This window comes from Microcaecilia unicolor, chromosome 3 (genome assembly GCF_901765095.1).
Source record: "Microcaecilia unicolor chromosome 3, aMicUni1.1, whole genome shotgun sequence".
Classification (NCBI taxonomy): Eukaryota; Metazoa; Chordata; class Amphibia; order Gymnophiona; family Siphonopidae; genus Microcaecilia; species Microcaecilia unicolor.
Window position 1 is genome coordinate 206,377,842 of NC_044033.1, and position 27,011 is coordinate 206,404,852.

The 27,011-nt window shown below is 46.4% G+C and overlaps 1 protein-coding gene across 1 annotated transcript; it reads left to right on the plus strand.

Annotated features, from left to right (window-relative positions):
- LOC115466169 (HLA class II histocompatibility antigen, DR alpha chain-like) lies at nt 1–25,205 on the plus strand. Its single transcript, XM_030197254.1, has 5 exons — nt 1–150; nt 5,354–5,599; nt 14,848–15,129; nt 16,056–16,220; nt 23,294–25,205. The coding sequence occupies exons 1-4, from the start codon at nt 69–71 to the stop codon at nt 16,205–16,207; spliced, it is 762 nt and encodes a 253-aa protein (XP_030053114.1). The 5' UTR covers nt 1–68; the 3' UTR covers nt 16,208–16,220; nt 23,294–25,205.
- Nucleotides 25,206–27,011: the final 1,806 nt, after the last annotated feature.

Sequence of the window (27,011 nt, forward strand, 5' to 3'; positions counted from 1 at the left end):
GAGTAGGAAGGGGGTGGGCAGCAGTGGGACAGCGATCGTGCGTTAAGGAGGTCGAAGTCTGAGAAGCAATGGCAGGTTCGAGAGGGGGTGCAATGCCTGTCCTGGGTCTGATCGCACTTATCTATGTACAGGGGAGCAGCACGGTGGAAGGTGAGTGACTTTGTAAGGAGGAGTAAGAGAGATTAGGGATTCCAGCACTTGTCCGGGATTATTTATATCTATGAAATTTTGGGGTTCCTTTAAATTCTCTTTTATACATTTCCTATGATCATCTAGACGTGTTGATCAAGATTGATCAAGTAACCTCTTTATTACAGTGTGCTTAGGAGCTACATTTGTAAAAATGATTGTGGGCGCTAAACCCCACCCAAATTATTCCTTCCTTTCTCAATATTTGGGGGGCGAAACACCCACAGAGCAGTCACCTATGATGGCCAGTTCTGTCTATTAGGAAAACAAATCTCGAACAGAAAATACATTGGAGTAATTCGTTGCAAGTAACAACAGCTAAAGTGTGTTTGATACCTGATACTTGTTAATCGCTTTGAGCTTGTTTGAAGTAAAGGCGGAATATCGTGTGTACTAACAATAATAATAATATATGAAGTCTTAAATAATCATAAGCATAAACTTGTTTCAAGTTATAATCAATCACATTCAGATAATGGTATTAGGGTGACATTACATATGTTTAAAGTAAAGAAAAAAACAGAATTAACAAAATAGTAATACAATAAAATAATTTAAAAAGAAAATCTAATAAATGTATCCCAACTTCCACCCTGTTGCTTTTCGCATGGGCAGCTGCACTAAGGAGAAACAGCTGCAATGCAGCTAGTGGGGATTGGCCTCAGCCCCCCTCCCCCACCCAGACAACCTTCAGCTAACCATCAGGGATGACCCAAGAATATCCACTGTTATGGAGGGTTCCATCTGGGAGAGGGCACTGTCTGCACTGCCATCTGTACTTTCTAGTTAACCTCCTGTTTTCATTAGGTTCTCAGTCTGGTTGAACAAAGCTTTTCTCTAGTAACACAACTGGGTGACACACGCACACAGGACCCTCAAGGGAGGATCCTCCAGTGAGTAATTCAGGAGGCACTGGGTCTCAGCCTCCCACCTCCCCTTTCAACTCCTTCCCCTCATAACAGTCCATCTTTTAAAATTCACCCTCTCCTTTTGAACAGCAGAGCCAAACTCACAGATACTGGTCTCTGTCTCCCACCCCACAGATACCAGCCTTTTTCCTCCATCTTCCTCTCCAGTCACCCTTCTCTACAGACATCCCCCTCTCTCATTGCTCCTTTTCTCCCTTTCAGCTTTTTTCCTTCATAGGCAGATGATTGAAAGCCCTGCGCTGTTCCAAACAGCACTTTAAAAATAGAGCTGGAACAGTGCGGGGCTTTACTGTCCCTATGATCAGAGATAATAGCATGTAAATTTAAGCACGCTATTCACTCTGATCATAGTAACATACATAGTAACATAATAGATGACGGCAGAAAAAGACCTGCACGGTCCATCCAGTCTACCCAACAAGATAACTCATACGTGCTACTTTTTGTGTATACCTGGAACATTCCTCCCGCACTTCTTTGACGGGTCTAGGCTGTCAAAAGCCCAGACCTGTGAAACACAGGGGCTAGAGGTCTGGTAATCCCCCAACCTGATCCAAGCGACACAGGGACTGGAGGTCTGGTGGAGCTCCCTCCAGTCCCCCTAACCCCCCTGACATTTTTTGGAGGGGGGGGGCTGGAGATCCAGCAGGTCTCCTAACCCCCCCTAGTGTCCCTACGAATGGACATGAGTCAACCCCCCCGGTCCCTCCAACCCTCCAAAACAGGTTCATGGGGGGGGGGCTGGTGGCCCAGTGGACCGCAAGTCAATTCTCCCCACACCTGGTGTTCTAGCGGTCCTTCTCCACCCCAGGGGCTTATCTGGACTCCGGGGTAGGGGGGGCCAGAGCCAGAGGGAGGGGAGACATTTTAGCCCCAACAACCCCCCCCCCACCACCGCCATTGCCAGAACCCCCCCTGCCATTGCCAGATCCCCCCACCAATGACTCTCCCCCCCCCCCCCCCGCCGCCAACCCTCCCCCGCTGCCGTTGCTTACCTTTGCTGGCGGGGGACCCCACCCCCACCAGCCAAGGTCTGCTTGCCGCCTTTAAAGATATTTCTTCAGCTGGCGGGGGACCCCAGCCCCCGCCAGCCAATCCGCCGTCTTTAAAGTTCTTTGGCCTCCATGGCCATGCTGTAGTTGATAGCTGTTCAATCCAGTTCGGAGTCTGACGTCCCAGCACATTGTCCTGCACGTACAACGTGCTGGGATGTCAGACTCCGAACGGTAGGGGGGTCCAGGGCGAAATCTGCGGGGGCCCAGGCCCCTGTGGCCCCACGCAGATACGCCCCTGCCCCACCCCCCTACCAACGAAGGTAGAGGTGGGAAGGGCCGCCAAGACAATCAGGTGGAGATTGACTCGCGGCACACTGGGCCACCAGGGCTCCATTGAGGGAATTCTAGTGGGGTTGGGGTGCAGGCTGCTGCATTGGGAAGAATGGGGAGCCTGCTAGAATGCTGGACATGGCTCATCATTCCAACAACAAAGAAACACCAAAACCTGGATGTAAGTCTTAAACAAACAAGTAGGTAGATTTGAACATTAAAATCTATTTGATCCCTTTCCCTTCTAATTTGTAACGGTAGCTGTTCTACAAGGTGAGTCCTACACACAAAACTTACTGTGCTAGAAATGTTTGCTTTCGACTAGTTGGAGCCAGTCTTGTAAAGCAAATATTATTTAGCGAGTAATGCACAAAAGGGTTTTCCTTGGTTCTTAACGTGTGCTGTTAGCAGCTACCGAAAACCTTGTTCAAATGCATTAGAAGGAGCTCATTAGTATTAAAATGGAGCATTCCGAGCAGTGCACAGACTGTGAGTGCAGGTCTGGACATATCATTACTTCTCCCCATGGTAGGTGCTCATGGTAGACCTGATCCAACATGACCGGACCCCCTCCTAGCCATCACCTCTGCACCCCTAATCATAAAAATCTCAGTGGTCCGGTGAGCCCCGCAACCCCTCCCAGCCCCCCCAAGCCAAATCACCCTGGTGGTTCAATGGGCCCTGATACCCCCCACACCCTCTCCCAGCCTCCACCAAAGCAAAGATCTAGCTAGTGGTCCAGTGACCCCCTCCCCTCCACATACCTTGAAAAATTGCCCAGCCCCTGCCCAGTGCATCACTAGACCACCAGATAGATTTTTGCTTTGGAGGGGCCAGGAGGGGGGGGGAGGCTCAGGGTCCACTGGACCACCAGGGTGTTTTTGCTTAGGGGGCTGGGAGGAGTCCAGTCATGTTGTGTCAGCGGGAGGGTGGGGGGTTGGGAGGAAATCCACTGAATCACCAGGGATTTTCAGCAAGCTGTTAAATACATTTGACTAGAGTCTCAAACAGTGACCAATGCAGGAAGGGGGATCCATGCATTTCATTTGCATGCGATCCCTTTTGTGCATTGGTTGCTGTTATGTATCGGGCCCCTAAATGCACAACTGCTTAGGGCTGTAGTGTCCACTCTCAGTTCTGGAGGGCTGCAAAGGGGTCAGGTTTTTCAAGACTTCCCTAATGACTATGCATGAGAGAAATTTACAAGCATAGTGTCTTTAGCATCCAACTTCTTTCTCCAATATAATACCCTTTTTCACACAGGATCCTACAGTCACTCACATGGGAAAAACATTCAGAATAAGGGGATCATTCATATGCTCATCCTCCAATGTGGTATATATCATTCAATGCAGAAAGTGTGAAGAAGAATGCTATATACCAGATGCTAAAGACACGGCTCAATTTATACAGACACAATATTAAACACTCCAGTGCCAAGCAGGATGCGACCTCTGTGGGACAGCACTTTACACAACCAGAAAGTTGCACCAATGATCTTCTGGTAGGAACACTAAAAGGACATTTTAAGACAATCCAGGAACGCAAGACCTTTGAAGTAAAAATGATGAAATATTTTGACACCTACCAAATAAAACTTAAGGAAGATATGGGCTTTCTATCCCACTATAAACCATAAAATGTCTACTGCTTTGTGCCATCCATCTCTCTCTGTCTCTCATTCACCCAGCTCTCCCTGTTTTTCACCTAACCTACTCCCCCCCCCCCCCCCCCCCCAGTCATCCCAGTGCCTCTGTGTTTTATTTTCAAATCATTGTTAGCTGCTGTGTGTCACTATTTATTATGTGCAGAACAGCTTTGCACTGGGATTTCTATAGTGACCTAAGCGTGCCCAGAAGCCCTTATAGAATTGTTGTGAAGTAGATCCTATCGTGGCGGAAATTCATAGAATTTCTCCCCTTACAGAGTCAGGGCCGGTCCTAGGGTCTCTGGTGCCCCCCTGCGGACTATCAGTTGGCGCCCCCGCCGCCCACCCCCCCCGGCGGGGCCATTACCTGGCTTAAAGAACTTGATTGAGAAGATTCTTCTTCTCTTCTGCTCTGCCGAGTGAGTCCCAACTGGTGGCGTGGCCCGTGTACGGCAGGGGTGGATGAGGAGTGCACTAGCCAGTGCAGGAAAGGCCAGGGCAGGGGCGGAAGCTTAAGCAGTGAGCCAGGCAGTCAGCTGGGAGCCTCAGCGCCTGGGACGGAGGAGCGAGCCGGCCGGAGGAGGACACAAGACGGTTAGGCAGTTAGGCTACCGCAACCGCAAGGCACACTGGCGCGCACGCAGGGTGCCGCAGGGGGAGGAGGCATCGTCTTGTGATGTCGAGAGCGGAGGAGCCGCTGGCCAGGCTGGAAGGAGACAAGCAACGCCGCAGAGGTGTAAAGCACGTGCACCGCCGCGTGCAGCATTATGGCGGGAACTGGAAGTGGGAAGGTCGTCGAACAGCTGGGCAGGCCGCGGGAGCCGGCGCCCTTGAAGGCAGGTGCCCTCCTGCGGTGCTTACCCCGCTTACTGGGTTGGACCGGCCCTGTACAGAGTTATTCTATAAAGTGAGCGCTAACATGTACAAATGATTAGAATACTGGGAGATGCACTCTGTTCTGTAAATGCATTGCATGAAATGGAGCATGGGGTGGGACTCACACTTGCACACAGGTGCTTAAATAGGGGCGCACAGGAATGTTAAGAGGGGGTGCATAGTTTTAAACAATAAAGTACACGTCCATTTCAGTCATTAATGTGTGTATTTAACCACATATGGGTAAAGCCTTTTAAGCTATTTTTCTAATTAGCTGATACTCTCTCTGCCTTGATACTGTCCACCTGTGGAACTGTTAATTCTGCCATTCAAGGAGAACTCCAGTTACAGGTAAGCAACCAATTTCTCTCTTTCTCTCTGTGCAGTGGGGAACATGCTGCTAGAGTCGGACATGGTTCAGACACAGAACCCGACCGGGGAGTTCATGTTTGAGTTTGACCAGGATGAGATCTTTCACGTGGATCTGGAGAAGAAGGAAACGGTCTGGAGGCTGCCGCAGTTTGGAGGGCTTGCTTCTTTTGAGGCAGCTGGAGCACTTGGGAACATGGCTGTGATGAAGACCAATCTAGATAATTGGAGAAAGAGGAGCAAAAATACTCCAGCCACTCCTGGTAAGAACTTCTTCTATCTCATCATACACAACCACAGATATTAACTGAAAGAGGAGTGGATGCAGTTGAGCTCTTAATTAATGAAACCCCAGAATTCATTGAGCCAACAGCTCAGTGGTGTCAAAGACTCGGTGAACGTGTCACGGTTGAAGGAGGGCACTTTGAACACAAATTAAGAATGAGCTAAGAACCCCCCCCCCCCCCCCCCCATTATACTAATGTATTTTCAAAGATCATTACTGGGGGCCTTTTACCAAACAGCAGTAAAAAGTGGCCTTAGCGCATGGGAATGGCCCATGTAAGGGCACACTTAGGGTTAAATGACCAGGCACAAATTTTCCCATTAGCACATGAGCCCCCACTGCCACCTACTTTGTAGGCAGTAGGGATCTGCACTCTAAACATGTGCGAATCAGTTAACACGCAGCTCTAAAAATGTAATTTTTTAGCATGTGAGTAGCAGTGCGGGATGCCTCAGTGTGACCCACGGCACTCGTTAGTGCTTACCACAGCTTTTCAAAAGGGCCCCTGCATGTTTAAACAATTGAAAAGTATTTTGAAACTATGTAAAAGTTCCCATTTTTTTTCCGGACAACATGAATATACACATGACGTGAGTTGAGGTTTTCAGCAGGCACAGTGACCTATAACGTAGAAGTTATCAAGATAACTGCAGAATATCACCACTATACAAATAATTTTTCACCCTACTCTGACCCACCCTACACACAGTCCCTTTTTATTTGGATAGTCTTAGGGTTACCATACTTCCGGATTTCCCCGGACATGTCCTCTTTTTCAGGACATGTCTGGGGGGTTTTGGCTGCCCGCCCATTTGTCCGGATTTGCAGGCGGGCGGGTGAGCGGCGCCGTGGGTCTCCCCTTCCCTCCCTTACTTACTATCTGCCCCGCGCCGCCCTTGGGGCTTTAAATCTTTAATTTACTGGCTCCGTCCCGTCATTTCAAAGCCCTAGCCCGTCTCTATTCTTCCCTCCCTTCGTGACGCAAGTTCGTTCGTTCCCTCAGAGTCCCGCCCTCGAGGAAATGATGTCAGTCAGAAGGCGGGACTCTGCGAAACGAACTCGCGTCACGAAGGGAGGGAAGAATAGAGACGGGCTAGGGCTTTGAAATGACGGGACGGAGCCAGTAAATTAAAGATTTAAAGCCCCAAGGGTGGCGCGGGGCAGATAGTAAGTAAATAAGGGAGAGAAGGGAAGGAGACCCTCTCCTTTGGGTGCCTGGGGGGATGCCAGCTCATCCCCTAGCCTCAAGCAAGAGTGCTTATGAGTTGTCCCTGGGGGAAAGTGCTGTCAGTGGAGGAGGCCAAGAGGAAAAACGTTATGCCTCGGTGGGGGGGGGGAGGGGGGGTAAGTGGTGCCTCTGGGGTAGAGGGGTTCGAAAAAAACCCATTCTGTGTCTGGCCCCAGGAAAAAAAAGTTCTGTTTGGGTGGTGACATGTTTTTTTCTATTCATGTGAATGAATGGTATGGGGAAGTGCTGGTAAGGAGGAAGGGAGAAAGAGCTGGGATTTGGAGGAGAAAATGGGTGGTTAGATTTTCCGTCCAGTTATCTTTCTTTTGCGTATGCTATGGGCCCCATTTTTTTTTAGCCTATTCTTTTGTTTTCACTTTTTCCTTGTTTCACCGTTACTCTTCCATTTCCCTCTCACTCCCCTCCTGATTTCTCACACATCCCTTGTTCTGTACCTCCCTACTTCTCCATAATTCTCTAATCCCTTCCTTCACCCTTCCCTCTTTGCTTCACTCATTCCTTCTCTCCATTTTTGACCCTTCCCACTCCTCCCTTCCCCACTCTTACTTCAGCTCTTCTTCCCTCCCCTTTCATCTGTCTCCTTTACCTCTTCCCTCCCACCTTCTCACCCTCCCTTATCTACCCCTCTCTATAATCTTTCATTCCCCTCTTATCTTTCTCCCATCGCTCATCTACCCTTTTCTCAGCACAGTTTTTTTCGCTCTCTCCTTTCGATTCCTTTCCCCAGAAAACTCTCCCTCCTTCATCATTCCCAGAGCTCACTCAGTCTCTCATCCTCCAACCCATTCTGGCATAAGTGCTATCTCTGTGGGTACAGTGCTCCTTAATTGTATCCAGGAGGAGTAACTTGTTTTGTTTAGCACTTCCAGCCATTTTGAAAAGTTGATGCCTATGCCTCCTGGCACAACTTCTCTCCCCTTCTCTCCTCCAAGCCCTCTCTCCTCCCCCTGACACACTCTCTCTCTATCACCAGACACTGAGTGAAGCAACATGAAACCCTGTCCCTTCCCCCAGCCCCAACATCAGACTCTTCTAACATGATACCCCCTTCTCCCACTCTACTATCTACTGGTGTTGGCTTCCTTACCTATTTCCCATTCCAGCTCTTCCTTCTCCCTGTGTCCAGCATATCTACTATCTTTTTCCTCCTACTACCAACACAGTCCAGCATCCTCCTTTTTGCCCCCTCCCAACATGGTCCGATATTTTCTCTCCTCTCCACTCCACTTCCTTACTCCCATCTGGTCTTGCATCTACCCCTCTTGCCCTCCCCCAACAAAGTCCAGCATCATCTTTCTTATCTCCTTTTCATACTGTTCCCCTTAATTAACTAGCACCCATCTTGCCCACCCCATGTGGTCCAGCATCTTCTAGCTCCTTTTCTGCCCCCCTCTTCCACATGCTCCAGCATCTCCCTCTTTCTCCCCCATCCCCCTGTGATATGGTATATTTCCTAGGGTTACCATATGTCCGGATTTCCCCGGACGTCCTATTTTTCAGGACATGTCCGGGGGGGGGGGGGGGGGGTTGGCCGCCTGCCCGTTTGTCCGGATTTGCGGCGGGCGAGCCGAGACCGAGAAGGATGCAGGGCAAGGCAGCGCTCCGGGCAGGAAAGAGGGGGTTCTTTCCTGCCCCGAAGAAGTTACTAGACCACCAGGACAGTAGACAGTAAGTAAGGGGAGGGGAGGGGAATATGCGACAGGGGGTGGGGTGAGGATGTGAAAGGGGCGGGGTGTGGGCGGGACAGGGGTGGGACATGTGTCCTCTTTTTAAGAGGACAAAATATGGTAACCCTAAATAGTCTGGACCCATTGAGCTGGATTTTCTGTCAATGTTATCTGTAAAAAAAAGTTGAAAATCTACAGATAGCAACGTTATATGTTCATCAGTGTTTATGATGTTTGTAATCAATAGAAATCAAACAAAATAAAACATGGAAAAGAAAATAAGACGATACCTTTTTTATTGGACATAACTTAATACATTTCTTGATTAGCTTTCGAAGGTTGCCCTTCTTCGTCAGATCGGAAATAAGCAAATGTGGTAGCAGATAGTATATATAGGAGAAACATCAAAGCATTACTTTGACAGGGTGGGAGGGTGGGGGTGTGCATGGGGACATCAAAGCATTTCATTGATATTCTAACAGGACGGGTGTTGGTTGGTGAGAGGAGGATAATTAACAGAGAAATAAACAGAGAAATACAACTTTATGGTTTAAAATGGGTTAGAAAACCCAGATCCTTATTAAGGATAATAAACAGAGAGATAAACAGAGAAATACAACTTTATGGTTTATAATGGGTGAGGAAACCCAGGTCTTTATTCAGTCCTGTCTGTTGGGTGTTAAAATATTCAATCATTCTTATTTCAAAGGTTTTACGTTCCTGTATTGTTTTAAAATTACCTTTCATTATCCTTACTGTGAAATCACTGGTGCCGTGTTCTGGTCTTGTAAAGTGTAGGCCCACAGGGGTGGGGGCTTGACTGGCACCAGCTATTTTCATGTGATGTCTGTGTAGGTTGAATCTTGTCTTGAGCATCTGGCCTGTTTCTCCAATATAGCATCCTTCGTTACATTTTTTACACTGAATGATATATACCACATTGGAAGATGAGCATGTAAAATAGTCCTTTATGTTGAATATTTTTCCTTTGTGATTGACTGTGGGGTCTTGTGAAATGTTCTGGCATAGCTTGCAGCTGGATGTGTTACAGGGAAACGTGCCCTTTTCTTTTTCAGACTGTGTAGGGAGTTTACTTCTGATCAGCTTGTGTTTTAAGTTTGGTGGCTGTCGGAAGGTCAGCACTGGTGGGGATGGGAATATCTCTTTCAGTAATTCATCCTCCTGGAGTAAGGGCTGTAGATCTCTTATGATTTTCCTCAATTTCTCCAGCTCTGGGTTGTATGTCACTACAAGGGGAATTCTGTCTGTGGCTTTTTTTTCTTTGTACTGTAGCAGATTTTCCCTGGGTGTTTTGAGGGAGGAGGCAATATTCTTGGAGATTATTTTGGGGTTGTAGCCTGTTTGAAGGATGCAGTCAGGGGTTCAAGGTGTCTGTCTCTATCCTCTGGGTCCGAGCAGATACGGTGGTATCTTGTGGCTTGGGTGTAAATAATTGATCTTTTTGTATGTGAAGGGTGGAAGCTGGAGTTGTGGAGGTAGCTGCATCTGTCTGTGGGTTTCTTGTATATAGATGTTTGTATACAGCCATCACTGATTGAGACTGTGGTGTCCAAAAAATTGACTTTTTCTGGGGAGCAGTCAATTTTGAATCTGATTGTAGGATGGTATGTATTGAAGGAGTAGTGAAATTGTTTCAGAGTTTCTTCCCCCTCCGTCCAAATCATAAAAATGTCATCGATGTACCGGTAGTATTTTAGAGGTTTGGTCTGGTATGTATTCAGAAATGTCTCTTCCAGCTCAGCCATAAAAAGGTTGGCATAGTGGGGTGCTGTCCTGGTGCCCATTGCAGTGCCCATTATTTGTAAATAGATATCATTGTTAAAGCGGAAGTAGTTGTGGGTTAAAATAAATTTGATTAATTTTGTAATAGTTTCTGGTGAGTATTGATGGTCCAGTGTGGATTTTTTTTAGGAGTCTTCCACATGCAGCTATGCCATCCACATGTAAAATATCATTTGAATTTTCACTTGATGGTGTGTTTATAACATAACATTACTGATGAAGGATATAAAAAGTTAGAGATGGCTCATATCTCACAGAACTCTCTGGGATGTATGGTGTGGGACACTAGGGGGTAATCCTATAATCTAGACAGCTGATACACACATGAATGCCTAGAATAGTGTCACATATGCACATATGTGTGAGGCATAACCAGACACCCAATTTTGGGTGTGCATTAGCCCAAAGTGAGCGGGCACGACAACTCTCCCTCCCTTTCCTGTAGGCTAATCCCGGCTCCACTCCCCCAGCCTCCCAGTATCTTTTAAAGCCTTCAGTTCTTCACTGGCAACCAGCAGTGACTCATCCCTGCTGTTCATGCTGGCCCCGAGCTTTCCCTCTGATACAGTTTTATGCTTCTGTTTAGGCAGGACCAGGTGACAGAGAAGGCTTGGGGCTGGTGAAGAACCAATGGCTTTAAAAGGTACGGGGGGGAGGGGGGGGGTTGGGGGACTGTAGTTCAGAGATCTGATCGCCTAGTGGTGGGGGGTAGGAGAAATGCCAAAAGTCTTCAGCTGGCAGGGCTTGAGGGATCTCTGCCAGCCATATCCCAGCTGTGCTGCTATTGGGTTGGCCAGGGTCCACCGGCACATAGACATCTCCATGCATGTATCTCACAATATTCTGCAATCAGTTCAGTAACTACACGCATATCCTATATAATAACTAGCCGTTAAGCCCGTTAAAACGGGCGAGATTTCCAGCTACCCTCCTCGCCGCCGCTCCCTCCCCCCTCCGTGCCAGGCCCCCTGCACTGACCTGACAGCGCCTCCACATGGAGGTGAGAGGCGCTGTCAGGTCAGTGCAGGGGGCCCAATACGGAGGGGGGCGGGAGCGGCGGGGGGGAGGGTGGAGGTTGGTGCGCGCAATATTCGTTTCCAGGCTCCAGTGGCAGCATCCGACAGTCCGACTCCATTTCCCTCTCTGTTCCGCCCTCTGACGTCATCACATCTTGACGCGAGGGCGGGACAGAGAGGGAAGTCTCTACTGTGCATTTGCAGGTGAGTCGGTCACTTGCCATTTATATGTTTGATTCTCACCTCCAACTTTCGAAAGCTGCCTGGGACCGTGGCTCCGTGGTCTGCTTCCGGCGGTAGATCAGTGACGTCATCCGCTTCACACAGCCTCTTCTTTCGCTTCTGTTTCTGCTGTTTGTGTGGTCCCAGGAACAGCTGAAACAGAAGCGAAAGAAGAGGCTGTGTGAAGCGATGTCCCTACGTGCAGGAGGTAAAAACGTGCAGGAGGTGGGGAGGGGGGTCCTGAAAGGCGTGGGAAGGGGAGAGGGGGAATGGGAAGAAGTGGCGGGGGGGGGGGGGGTCCTGGAACTCCGATGTGAACAAGTGGCAGGGGTTTCAGGAACTCAGACAGGAGGGGAAGGGGGTTCAGCAAACTCTCGGTCTCACTGTGTCTTACATATGCACTCGCACACACTCTCCCACAGACACACTAGCACCCAGTCTCACTCTCTCTCTGACACACACACTCCCTCAAACATACACACTACGAGGAAAACCTTGCTAACGCCCGTTTCCTTTAAAACAGAAACGGGCCTTTCTTACTAGTCACTAATAACACATAGTAGTGAGATGGGCCATACATGTGAGTGGAGCAGGATGAGGCGCACTTATATCTGCAAGTTACACACACATCTCTGGCATTTAGGTGCCAACACTCACACCAGCTCTAAGGCTGGCACAAGTGCTCATTCATAAGCATGTAAATCCCTGTTACATTAGTATTCTGTAAAAGAAAGTTGGCACCTATTTAGGTACCCATATTCATGCCAGGTCTACGGCAGGTGTAAGGGGAGGGGGATGCCAAAAGCACACTAGAATTCACTAAGGACACATAGGTGCCCAGTTCTCATATAGAGCCGTACAGAACAGACTCTCACCCTATGTTACCCTTTTGTAAAATTGCCCCTTAGATGGGTTATTTTCAAAAATCTATGAGTGCTTTTTACCTGTGGACTTTGCACCTAGGAAAAAAGGACATGCAAAAGTTCTCACCTATGTTTTCTGCAGCTACTTTCTGCTGCAAAACGTTATATATGTGGAGGGTCATTTTATAACAAGTGTCACCGCCCTTTCTGCCTTGCCTCTCCCTGTGCTTGGAATAAACTTCCTGAGCCCATAAGCCAAGCCCCCTCCCTGCCCATCTTCAAATCCTTGCTCAAAGCCCACCTCTTTAATGTCGCCTTCGGCACCTAACCATTATACCTCTATTCAGGAAATCTAGACTGCCCCAATTTGATTGACTGCACATTTTGTCCTTTAGATTGTAAGCTCCTTTGAGCAGGGACTGTCCTTCTTTGTTAAACTGTACAGCGCTGCATAACCCTATTAGCGCTTTAGAAGTGTTAAGTAGTAGTAGTAGGATATAAATATTTTTAAATAAATAAAGTGTCTTTATAGAACACTAATGCAAGTGGCAGAAATCAAGCCTACGTTGCCTGTACATGTCACACCTAAGTATTTGTGTAAATTAAGATATTTTATAATCTCTGTACCTACTTGTGAACTCCACCCAAATTCTGCCCCTGTACACGCCTGCCAGCAAAGTAAAAACATTCCACATCATTTGGAATTTTTTTAACAGGCCAGTTCCTTATTTGGCAGCTTGACTTCTAACAGTAGGACCATGAGAGTACACAGGGGGTCAGCTGGCACCCAATGGAGCAGCAGCAACTAGGGCTTGCTTCAGAATCACACCATTAGACTAGAGAGTTCCACAGGGGCAGAAATGTCACCCATATCTTGTACCCGCTAAGATCCATTCCATCTCCACAATTAATCTCCTCCATTCCCACTCGTACCCGCAGGAGTCGATGCTACTACTTACTTGCTCACAGCCCTCTGTTCTCTCCCAACCCCAACAGCCTCCCTTGGGTTTTTGGATGGCATTTTACTATTCAACCAATGAGTGTTCCAAGCCTCATTCTGGTGTTCCAGTTGCCTTTCTCATTGTATTCCAAATCTCATTGTGGAGTCACCAGAGATTTTGACTGGAATCCCATGGCAACTTCTTCCATCCTCATGGAAATCCCATGACTTCTTCCATCCTCGTGGGAATCCCATGGCAACTTCTTCCATACCTGCAAGAGTCCTGCAATCCCCATTCCCATGCAGCTCTCTACATTAGACACCAGGAATTGTGAAGGTAGAGCCAGGGGATGCCTACAGGTTGGGGGGGGAGGGGCTTTGCTAGGGGGTACACCTTCATGGGGAGCCTTCTTTGAGTGGTACTGAGGAATGGAAAATATAGCTTGCAAAGTTTCACAGTTAGCATAATAATGAGGTGCTTTACATGCTTTGTCTCTCATTATGTAGTTTGTTATGGTAAGCTAACATGCATTGCAGTAAGTAATGCACAATTTTGCCAAATTTTATACGCTGTTCCCTTAACACACATTAGTAACAACCCTTCTAACTTTGGAAGTGAGCACCTGGCCTCGGGTAAAAAATTAGATTGTGAGCCCTCCAGGGACAGAGAAATACCCACCTTGAGCTACTACTGAAAAACGTGTGAGCAAAATAAAAAAATAAATTGGCCTCCTTGAAAACTAATTATCAGATCATAGTTTCACCGGATAATTACATGAAGGAGCTGAAAATATAGATGGTTCCAGCAGATTTAGGATGGGTAATAAAGGTACTTGGCACTAATTTTCAGTATTAGGCATCTAACTTATGTTTCTATATTTAGGTGAATTGTAGTTGAAAATAAGCACCTGAGGTATCTACATTTAGGACCTCAGCAGCCATAAAGCTAAACTGCTAACTTCTCCAGTTAACGTAGGGTCACATATTTAGCAGTTCTGTCATATCTGCATAAGTTGGCTCAATATCTGTTTAAAGATAACTGGATATGTTAAGTGAAAATCAATCCCCAGGAGCCTAAATTAGGGAGTTAGCCCTAGTCAGTTTTCAAAGGTGCAAATTTAGGTTTTTGTCCCCTACAGCTAACGTTTGTATACTCTCTGAAAATCAGCCTATAAGTCTTTACTTAACTGGCCATACCACTTTGAAAATTGATCCCTCTATATAATGTGTGGGCCTGTTAAAGGACCCCCTTCCCCCATAATACTGCCAGATTCAGAACAGGATAATTCTTAAATACAAAATATTCTTTTTCAGAAATGCAAAATTCAAAAGTTGCCAAGTGAAGCAGGCAGGTCTGTTTCAATGTTTTGCTGTGTGAAATGTGCGGATAACTTTTAAAGCTGGGAACCATTGGACTGAAGTAAGAAATGTCCCATGTTTTCTCTGTCTTATTTTCCGTTTCTAGTTCCTCCGGAGGTGTCTGTGTTTTCTGAGAATCCCGTTGAGCTGGGGGAGCCCAACACATTAATCTGTTTCATGAAAAAATTCTTCCCTCCCTCAATCAATGTCACTTGGTACAAAAACGAAAAACCTGTTGTTGAGGGGGTCGGAGAGACTGATTTCTTTCCCGAGAAAGATGGTTCATTCAGGAAGTTTCACTACCTGACCTTTATCCCTAATCAGGAAGACATCTACGCCTGTTCTGTGGATCACTGGGGACTGGAGGAACCAATCAATAAATTCTGGGGTAAGTTATGAAAATCGGGAGTGCCCTCCAAAACAAAGCAGAAGCATTGCAAAAAGCATTGAACTGCCACGAAAGCAGACAGAATATTATCTCCCCACTCCCAATATTCAGCACTATTTAACCACGGTTAAATAACGCTTAACTGGCTATCCACGAATATTCAGTGGGAGATAACCAGTTATGTCCCGGTGAATATTCCCAGGTCAGCGCTTATTGCCAGATTCTATATATATTGCATGGCCAACTTTCGTGTGCTACTCAATTGTTTAACGAGCCACTTACTCATGATAAGCAGCCAATGACCACTTATCACTAATTGGACTTTAACTGGATTTTACGCACCCTTGGCTAGGCATATTCTATAAAGCTGCACACGTAAATTCCAACGCACGCAGCCAAAAAGGCAGTGTGGATGTGCCAAGCCTATCAGTCACATCTACGCACATGGTAGGTGCACCATTTACAGCAGCTTTTCACTGGCGTAAATAGTCGCACCTAAATTTAGGCGCATTCACCCGGCCCAGTCGTATTCTATATACTGTGTCTGAATTTAGGCGCTTCTTATAGAATACACCTAGGCGTCTCTATCGGACGCACCTAGATTTAACAAGCTATATATAGAATCTAGCCCTTAGCGGTTAACCAGTTATATTGTGCAATATAACTATCTGCTAATATTCAGCACATCGCTGGCTGATTGGCTTAGCTGGCTAATTTTAAGCTGGCCAAAAATAAACCGGTTATTCAATGCAGGCCAAGCATTGAATATCTGGTCTCACCATCAACCACGGGAGTTAGATGGGCTGCTTGCCACGGTCTGATTATCAGCCCCTATGTATCTAATTCTCTCACAGAACCTAAGATTTCTCTCTCTGCAGTGAGAAAGAGAGGGGTATGTAAATTACTATGTTTCTATTCTCCTGTAGATGTACAGGTTGCCTCCCATCCATCTGAAGCTACAGAAACGGTGGTTTGTGCCCTGGGACTGGCTGTCGGGATCATCGGGATAATCGTGGGAACCATCCTTGTAATTAAAGGGATGAAAAAGAATGGAGCACAGAGGAGAGGGGTCAACTGAAGATGTGGATAAAGTAAGTTGGAGTTGTTTCAGGAGATTGCAGACATAAATATGTCTGTGGTTTTTGCAACTACATTCAAAGCAGTTTACATAGTATATACAAGTACTTATTTGTACCTGGGGCAATGGAGAGTTAAGTGACTTGCCCAGAGTCACAAAGAGCTGCAGTGGGAATGGAACCCAGTTCCCCAGGATCAAAGTCCACTGCACTAACCACTAGGCTACTCCTCCATTTAACTATTACAAGGACATGAACAGGCCTGGATTACCAGACAGCAAAGTTTTAGCAAAGGTTAGAGAGCCAAAGATTTCTTCTGGAATATTTTCTCTACTCTCATATGTTGTAGGTTCCTTTCTTTTCTCTCTGCTGTTGTCCATTGCTTTGCCGTTGCCCACAAAAGGTGGCATATCAAAACTAATAAATCATAAACCATAATAGTTTGAGAGACTAAAGAACTGCCAGAGCAATCCACAGTGTTGTAATGAGAGGTCCAGGGTAGAGTTAGACTTAAAAACAGGATGAGACAATGGAGGAGAAGAAAGAAGTGGTGATCTTATACTCAGGCCTATCACACTCTGTCCTCTCTCTTCCTACTTTATTCTCCCTTTCTCATCTATATTATTTCCTCCCTTCTTTCTTGCAGCTTCTCCTGCAGGGTCTCCTCTAGTAGAAAAGTTGAGCAAGGGCACAGCTGCGGTAAAGATTGGTACAGCCTGTCTGTGGGGACCTTACTTCTTGGTCAGTTCTTCTGCTGGTGGAGAAAGGATTTCTGCCAGCAAGCTCCACTCGTCCTCACCATGATTGTGGTGGTCTTTCGTGCTCAGCAGCTGCTCCTCTTCACCTATTTTTAGTCACACATAAGAGCCTAAGGGCTCCTTGTACAAAGTGATGCTACTGAGTAACAGTGCGCTGAATGTGAAGGAGTCCATTCAATTCCATAAAAACATAAGAGTGGCCATACTGGGTCAGACCAATGGTCCATCTAGCCCAGTATCCTGTTTTCCAAACAGTGGCCAAGCTAGGTCACAAGTACCTGGCAGAAACCCAATTCGTGGCAACATTCCATGTAGAACCCCAAAGAATAGCAAGATTCTGGAATCCTAAAGAGTGGCAAGATTCCATGAAGAATCTCAAAGAGTAGCAACACTCCATACTACCAATTCCAGGGCAAGCAGTTGCTTCCCATGTCTGTCTCAATAGCAGGCTATGGACTTTTCCTCTAGGAATTTGGCCAAACCATTTTAAAACCCAGATACGCTAACCGCTGTTACCACCTCCGGCAAAGAGTTCCAGAGCTTAACTATTCGTTGAGTGAAAAAAAATTTCCTCCTATTTGTTTTAAAAGTATTTCCATGTAATTTCCTCGAGTGTCCCCTAGTCTTTGTAGTTTTGGAACGAGTAAAAAAAACGATTTACTTCTACTTGTTCTACAGTACTCAGGATTTTGTAGACCTCAATCATATCTACTACTACTACTTATCATTTCTAAAGCGCTACTAGACGTACACAGCGCTGTACACTTGAACATGAAGAGACAGTCCCTGCTCGACAGAGCTTACAATCTAATTAACAATCTCATTTCCCCCATCCATCTCTTTTCCAAGCTGAAGAACCTTAACCCTTTAGCCTTTCCTCATACAAGAGGAGTTCCATCCACTTTATCATTTTTGGTTGCTCTTCTTTGAACCTTTTCTAATTCTGCTATATATGGTGACCAGAACTGAACGCAATACTCAAGGTGCGGACGCACCATGAAGCGATACAAAAGCATTATAGTATTTTCGGTCTTATTCACCATCCCTTTCCTAATAATTCCATGGGCTTCTTCGCATTCAGTGCACTGTAATCAGTATTGTCGCTTTGTAAAAGGAGCCTTAATTTTTTTGGTAAAAAGTCTCCTAAATTTAGAAGCTTAAATTATCCAGTTGATATTCATCGGGATTTAACTGTGTGGGAAGGCTCCGATCATTGTGGTATGATCCAGTTGGTGCCAGGGTGGTCTGGGGGTGGAGTCGGGGTGACCTCTGAAATTATCCAGGCACCGCCGATATTCAGTGTCTGGATAACTTCAGGGAGCTGCTGAAGACCCTCATATTGGGGATAAGCGCCAGCACTGATTGTGTCTAATTTATCTGGCAGCAGAGTTTTTTAAAAAATGTTCCACTACCACTGAGTGAATATTTGGTATTCTGTTTATAAATGTAGGCCAGCCACTCATCTGCATAGATTTATGAGACTAGAGTTGAAATCCAGTACTAAGCGCTTAACTTTTTACTGTACCCTAAATCTGCCCCGTCGCCCCTACTTTTTATGCTACTAAATGTAGGAGTTTGGTGGCATTTTGAGCATACATTTAGGCACGGCTTTAGTAAATTTCCACCTTTTTGATGCAGCTTTCAACTCCTATCCCTTATTCACTTGTTCAGAACCCTTATTTTATCATCCTCACTTTAATATTCCCTTATCTCTTGTTTGTCCTAATTAGATTGTAAACTCTTGTCGAGCAGGGACTGTCTCTTCATGTTCAAGTGTACAGCGCTGCGTACATGTAGTAGCGCTTTAGAAATGATAAGTAGTAGTAGTAGTAGAGGTCAATGTAGGAGCCTGTCAATGCCTTGGCGAATCGTATATAATAAAAAGCACCTCCAACATTCTGAAGCCGAGAAAGTGAAGCCTGAAGCATTCGTGCTCTCTGTATCCATCTCCTGAATTGACGTCACGTACTTCTGGGTTTGTCACAAACAGCAACCACGCAAGGTTTCTCGGCTTCAGAATGTTGGAGGTCCTTTTTATTAAATAGGATTGGAGAGTTCCTTGAAGCACAGCCAGAGCTCAGCGTCCTGCACAGTAACACTCAGCTGCCTGTCCGTGAAAAAAAAAATCAGGTGTACGCTAGGTATCTGGTCAACAGCAAAAAGCAAGCACTTAAGATCTTCAGTTCCAATTCTTGGTTCATTTCTTATTGCTGGAATTTGAGTTTCATTGTCTTCTTTGATGACTAGACCGGATGATGGTAGAGATGGAAAGCCGGTATTTACTCAACCCCGCCCTGCTCGGCCTTGGGAGCGGACGTAGTCTCAGCTGGTAGTTCGGCTGCCTTGGTCTCTTTGCCATCTTGTGGTTTAGGGTTCTCTGGGCATCTGCGTCGGTAATTGAAGTTACGACGGTACCAACGCTGAGGTGGCTGCTGACTCTGGATCCCACCCCCCTGGGTTTCTTTATCTTCTTCATTCCCTTTCTCTCTTGGTTGTCTTTGTCGGGATGGTCCCCTGCGGAATCGTGGTCTGTAACCACGGTACATATTCTATCTCACAGGTTTGCCTTGCTCTCCTGCACCTTGACTGTTAGCACCCTCTATGACTTCTCCCTGTACAATACTGTGGTCTCCACCCATAGGGACGGCGCATATAGTAAGATGGATAACGCCGCAGGGGCGTAGCTATGGGTGGGCCCAGGCCCACCCAATTTCAGCCCAGGCCCCGCCCAGCGCCAGCCCCCATTGCCGGCCACTGCTGCTTTTCCTGATGAGCAGCAGGGCCGGCCTACAAAAAGAAGAAGCACTCAGCTGATTGAGCTGAGCCAACGCTAACGACGACTCGACGAGAAAAATGTTTTTAAAAAAAACGCGGCACCGCAGGCAGCCTCGAAGCATTGGCTGCTGGTTCCTCCCGTCTCTTACGTCACTGCCCCAGTGACGTAAGAGATGGGAGGAGCCTGTAGAGCCAGCAGCCAATGCTTTGAGACTGCCTGCGGTGCCGCGTTTTTTTAAAAAACATTTTTTCTCGTCGAGTCGTCGTTAGCGTTGGCGCTCAGCTCAGTCAGCTGAGCGCTTCTTCTTTTTGTAGCGCCGGCCCTGCTGCTCAACAGGAAAAGCAGCAGTGGCCGGCAGTGGGAGCTGGGGCTGGTGGGCCTGAATCGGGAGAGGGAAAACGGATGGCAGGATGGAGAGAAGAGGGAAAATGAAAAGATGGGGAGAGAAAGAGGGAAAACAGATGGGAGGATGGCAGAGAAAGAGGGAAAACGGAAGGATGGGGAGAGAAAGAGGGAAAACAGACGGAAGGATGGGGAGAGAAAGAGGGAAAACGGAAGGATGGCAGAGAAAGAAGGAAAACGGAAGGATGGGGAGAGAAAGAGGGAAAACAGATGGATGGCAGAGAAAGAGGGAAAACGGAAGGATGGGGAGAGAAAGAGGGAAAACAGATGGAAGGATGGCAGAGAAAGAGGGAAAACAGATGGATGGGGAGAGAGACACTGGATGGAAGGATGGGGAGAGAAAGAGGGGAGATGGATGAAAGGATGCAGAGAAAAGGGAGAGAGTGGAAGGATGTGGAGAAAGAAGGGACACTAACAGAAAAGGGTAGAGAGACAGACACTGGTTAGAAGGAGGGAGAGAGACATTAGATGGAAGGATCAGGAGAGGGTAGATGGGTGGAAGGATGGGGAGAGAAAGAGGGAAGACGCTGGATGGAAGGGTAGGGAGAAAGAGGTGACACGATGGAAGAATGCAGAAAGAAAGAGGGGAGACTGGAAGGATGGGGAGAGAAAGAGGAGAGCTGCTGCATGGAAAGGGGGAGTAGTGAAAGATTGGAGAATAAGAGGAAGGGGCATGGGGAGAACAAGGGTGAGAAAAAGATGAAAAGCCTTAAGTAGATGAAGGAAATTAAAGAATGGATAGTAAGAATGAATTAAATCTGGACACAGAGAGAGGCAGAAAAATATTGAAGAAAGCAAAGAAAAAGGAGAGAAAAATGACAAATGGCCAGGAAACCCTGGCAGAAGAGTTAAGCGAAAACAAAGGAAAGCAGAATCTAGAGACTGGGAGCAACACAATGAGAAAAAGTAAATGGCCATACAACAAAGGTAAAGAAAATAATTTTATTTTTAATTTAGGATAAAGTAATATGGTATCTGTGTTAATGAAGTTTCAGAGACCAATACTTCCTTCCTTAGGTCAGGAGAGGATACCGTAACAGCATTATACTGACCTGAGGCAGGAGGTTTTGGCCTCTGAAAGCTCACTGAAAAGGATTAGGCTATTAAATACATTGTCTGAAATCTGATGCACTGAAAAGCAGCACTTTACCCTGTGTGACAAATGCATCTGATTAGTGTGACTACATTTTGCTGGGGGGGGGGGGGGGGGGGTAGAGAGAAAATTTTGTGCCCACCCACTTTGGGTTCAGGCCCACCCAAAATTGGCAGTCTGGCTACGCCACTGACGCCGCCTATGGTAGGGATGTTGCTGAGAAGCACCTTCCCCTTCCGGTGCACTCTGTACCTTCACTCTTCTCTGTACCCTCACTGAGACTCCTGATGCAGGCCTAACGGCCGAAACACAACATTTGTGTCGAGCCTTTTTTCACCAATAAACAAGTGTTTTTAAGATCATTCTATCCGGTTTTGGTGTTCCGTGGTCAAACATCCCACTTTCTCCTATACCTGTATTTTCCCTTGGGGCGTTTGAGTTCTCCGCTTGTTTGCGGATTTGTTCAAACCCTCACTCTTCTCGTCACTCTCACTGTTCTGGTAATTCTGCTGGTAATTGCACGGAGGACCCCGACGACGTGGATACCGCCTGTAATAGTTCTGGTCTGTTGCATACTTGCTCCCTTGCACTGGAATTCCACCAGGACCTGTGACATTAGCTGCCTCTTTCCGCCGCCAGCGTAACTCTCCACGGGTCCAGTGCTCATTCTCTCACCACGCCCCCGCGAGACACCACATCAACGCGTGCGCGGAACCAAATACACCCTCACACCAAATTAGCTTCACACAGTTCCCTTTCCCCTTCCCCTTTCAGATATGCCCGCGTCTCGCCAATCACAGCACCGTGTGGGCCACATCAAAGAATCAACCACAAATCAGGTAAGATTTCAGCCTCAGTCTCCTCCGAGTTCAGCGGGGGGGGGGGGGGGTAACGGGAGGTGAGGGGGTCCTGACACCAGGGGGGGTGAGGGAGAGGGGGTCCTGATACCAGAGAGGGGGAGGGGTCCTGACACCTCAGAGGGGGAGGGGGTCCTGACACCTCAGAGGGGGAGGGGGTCATGAGATCAGAGAGAGAGAGGGGGGGAGGTATCTTTGTCACACATACACACTCTCACAGTCAGTGTCTTTCTCTCTCTCTCACACACTCTGTCTCACACTGTATCACATTCACTGTATGTGTCACACAGTCACTCACACACTCTCTTGGTCTCATACACTCGGTCTCACAGAGTCTGTGTCTCACACACACTCTCACACACACTGTATCTGTGTGAAACACACTCTCGCACTCACTGTGTCTCACATACACACTTGCACACACTCATTCTCACACACACACACACACTCTCTCTCACAGACACACTCACACCCAGACTCACTCACTCTTTGTCACACTCGCACATTCACTCTCTCTCTCTCTCTCTCTCACACAGTCACTCTCATACACACACTCTAAAACATACACACTCCGAGGAAAACCTTGCTAGCGCCCGTTTCATTTGTGTCAGAAACGGGCCTTTTTTACTAGTCTCTTAATAAAAGAAGTTAATACAACCCTTTGAAACTTGACCCCAAGGAAAGAAGGCTAAAATAAAATCATAGGCCGATGAGATATGAATCAGCTGCAGCTCTAAGCTCTTCCTCTAGTTTTACATTATCAGGACCTTTTCTTCAGCTTGGAGAAAAGACAGCTGAGGGGAGATATAATAGAGGTCTATAAAACACTGAGTGGAGTGGAACAGGTAGATGTGAATCGCTTGTTTACTCTTTCCAAAAATACTAGGACTCAGGGGCACTCAGTGAAGCTACAAAAATAGTAAATTTAAAACGAATCAGGGAAAATATTTCTTCACTCAACATGTAATTAAACTCTGGAATTCGTTGCCAGAGAATGTGGTAAAAGCAGTTAGTTTAGCGGGGTTTAAAAAAAAGGTTTGGATCATTTCCTAAGCATAAAATGTATTGCACTGTTTTGGGATCTTGCCAGGTACTTGTGACCCGGATTGGCTACTGTTGAAAACAGGATGCTGGGCTTGATAGACCTTCAGTCTGTCCCAATATGGCAACACTTATGTACTTATGTCTCTGCTTCTTTTCAGAATAAATTTCAAGATAATGAAATCCGTGTGCATACTGTCTTACATTCTCTGAAGAATCCTGTTTGGACCTGTCAGTGCTAACTCCATGCTCACATTGAAACAGTTTGGAAATATTTGTGCTAAGGCTGTATAAAAACGTACACTGTTTGAATGTAATTTACTTCTGTCTACATTTTTCGCTTGGGGTAGGTTTTATCCAGGGCTGTGGAGTCAGAGTCAATAAAAACGTACTGACTCCGACTCCAGCTTCAAAATAAACTTACAGCATTATAATATATGGTAAATGTATCATTTTAAACATATGTATTTTTTTTGTCCTGGATCTGTAAGTTATATTTACCAGTACTTTAGATCTAGGACAAAAAAATTTAAAGTTTAATATTGGTAGGAGTCAGGGGTCAGACAGTAGAAAAATAGAGGAGTCAGGGTCGAAGGTTTGGTGTACCAACACCACAGCCCTGGTTTTATCAGACACAATGAAAAGTAAATTTTCCTCTATATAAGAGCTGATCCCACTACATCAGGGGTTATTAACCCAGTCCCCACCTAACCAGTTATAAATATAGATTTGCATAGAGTGGAGGTAGGTGTATGCAAATTGATCTCATTCATATTTATTGTGGGTATCCTGAAAATCTGACTGGCTAGGTGTGTTCCGAGGACTGGGTTGAGAACCCCTGCTCTACGTAGATGCCCCGTGGCAGAAGTTGAACCAGACCCAGGGGATCTGACTGCCTGTAACTCGAGTTAGAATGTGAATGATGGAGAGTAGGGGATGGATAATTATTAGGGCAGAGTACAGCACCCTCCATATAAACGTGGGCAGGGAGATCAGATACCTGTTCCCCTTGTGTCACCTACATGCCACATCATCCCCTTCCCTAAAAGTGTGCGAAGGATCACTGTTGTGATTAGTAAGAGAGTCACACCTGGCATGTACAAGGGTTTAAGGACGTGCTATTCCTACTTCATCAATATGCTGTATAGATGCACATGGTATCTCAGATGATCGGAGAACTGATTTTGAGGTGGAGCAGCTTTCTGCAAAGACAGAACTCGGCATGTCCTGTATCGTACAACTGCATTAATATTAACAGACCAATTCTCAAAATTTGCATGTCCAAATTTATGCTTGGCGTGCCAATCCGTGCATTCAGTTTATAGATTAGTTTCAGTTGCACACGTAACAATTTAAGAATTAGCTGCTAATTGGCATTATGTGGCTATAATTGGCACTAATTTTCAGTTACAGGTGTAACTGCCATTAGTCATTACTCTATAAGATAAGTGCGCAAAATCCATCACGCACAACTGCAAGGGGGTGTGGACTTGGAGGGCCAGGGGCATGCTTAGCATTCACGCAGGTGGTAGAATATTATTTACACACCTGAGAACAGTTCAGCACAGGCAGTTACGCTCGCACCTAAAGTTAGGTGTGTAAATGCGGACTTATCTCTTTATTCTATAACAGTGATGACACGTAACTTTAGGTGACCTTTATAGAATTTATCCCCAGATGCATTTGATAGCGCCTCAGGACCCCGCACTGCAATCCTAGATTATGAAAGTATGAATGAATTACGTAAATATTGCTTTTGATAGAATGTATATGTACCTGCTGATAAGGCTTTCCCGACATTTTCCACAATCAAATGTATACAGGGCAGATCGGGTGCTTCAAATGAACTGCCCCAAACTTGTTATCTGTGATCAGAGGCAGGCTTTGCTTTCTTAAAACATTCGTGAATCAAGAGCTTGTGCCAAGGAACACTGGATCTGTTTTAAGTGAAATCCCACTAAACAGAGCAATGGGTGGGGGGGGGGGGGGGCATAATTCCATTGATTATTATACTTTGTGATTCTTTTACCGCCACTGTCTTTCAAAAACTAATAAATTTTTTTAAAAGGAAAAGAAATGTGTGTTCACTCGTGTTTAATTATCTGTGATGCTGTTACAGTGTCTGATCTATGGTCACAGTGATAGCGTTAACTGGAGCTCTTTCAACTGTAACTATCGGGCATAATCGAAAGAGGACGCCCATCTTTCGACACAAATCGGGAGATGGGCGTCCTATCAGGGTCGCCCAAATCGGCATAATCGAAAGCCGATTTTGGGCGTCCTCAACTGCTTTCCATTGCGGGGACAACCAAAGTTCATGGGGGCGTGTCGGCAGTGTACCGAAGGCGGGACGGGGGCGTGGTTAACAATGGGCATCCTCGGCCGATAATGGAAAAAAGAAGGGCATCCCTGATGAGCATTTGGCCGACTTTACTTGGTCCAATTTTGTTTCACGACCAAGCCTCGAAAAGGTGCCCGAACTGACCAGATGACCTCCCCTTAGTCCCTCAGTGGTCACCAACCCCCTCCCACCCAAAAAGAACAAATTAAAAAACATTTTTGCCAGCCTTAAATGTCATACCTAGCTCCATCACAGCAGTATGCAGGTCCCTGGAGCAATTTTTAGTGGGTACTGCAGTGCACTTCAGGCAGGCGGACCCAGGCCCATACACCCCCCCCCCCCCCACCTGTTACACTTGTGGTGGTAAATGGGAGCCCTCCAAAACCCACCCGAAACCCACTGTACCCACATCTAGGTGCCCCCCTTCACCCCTTAGGGCTATGGTAGTGGTGTACAGTTGTGGGGAGTGGGTTTTGGGGGGCTCAACACCCGAGGTAAGGGAGCTATGCGCCATGGGAGCAGTTTATGAAGTCCACTGCAGTGTCCCCTAAGGCATGTGAGGGGGACCAGTGCACTACGAATGCTGGCTCCTCCCACGACCAAATGCCTTGGATTTAGTCGTTTTTGAGATGGCCATCCTCGGTTTCCATTATCGGCAAAAACCGAAGTCGCCCATCTCTAAGGTCGACTATCTCAGCATTTAGGTCGACCATCACTTAGGTCAACCTAAATGTTGAGATTTGGGCATCCCCTGACTGTATTATCGAAACGAAAGATGGACGCCCATCTTGTTTTGATAATACGGGATGCCCCGCCCCTTCACGGGGACATCCTCAGAGATGGGCAGCCCCATTTGAAAATGCCTCTCTATGTGTACCGCCTTATAAGGTCCATCAATCCCAGTATCCTGTTTGCAACAGTTGCCAATCCAGGTCACAATGTACCTGGCAAGAGCCCAGATTTTATGCTGCTTATCCTAGAAATAAGCAGTAGATTTTCCCACTTGTGGACTTTTCTTTTAGGAAATTAGTCAAACCTTTTTTTAAATCCTGCTAAGCTAAACTGCTTTTATCACATTCGCTGGCAACAAATTCCAGAGTTTAGGTTACCTCATGTCACAATGGCTCAATTGTCCTACATTTGGCTCATTTATATTACTTAGAGCAGTGATTTTGATTTCCCTTAATTAAGTAGGGGGGCGTTATTGACTTAGGCTACCTTTAAGATGGGTTATTTTACTGTTAACCTATTATTAGTAACCTAGGCCCCCTTTTATCAAGTAGGGCCTACTGGGTCAGACCAATGGTTCATCTAGCCCAGTAGCCTATTTTCCAAACAGTGGCCAAGCCAGGTTAGAAGAGCCTGGCAGAAACCTAATTAGTATCAACATTCCAGAACCCCTAAGAGTAACAAGATTCCAGAATCCCCAAGAATAGCAAGATTTTTGCGGAGTTTTGCTGTGGCAGACAGATTGTTCATATGTTACAAGAAATGATTTTTCTTGGGGGAAAGAGCTCTAGAGCACTCGCTACTATTTA

Bases quoted from the DNA above. Each gene is read 5' to 3' on its own strand.
- LOC115466169 (XM_030197254.1), top strand. From the start codon at position 69: ATGGCAGGTTCGAGAGGGGGTGCAATGCCTGTCCTGGGTCTGATCGCA. The intron at 151-5,353 runs GTGAGTGACTTT...CTCTCTGTGCAG, and splicing joins GGGGAGCAGCACGGTGGAAG to TGGGGAACATGCTGCTAGAG. The intron at 15,130-16,055 runs GTAAGTTATGAA...ATTCTCCTGTAG, and splicing joins ACCAATCAATAAATTCTGGG to ATGTACAGGTTGCCTCCCAT.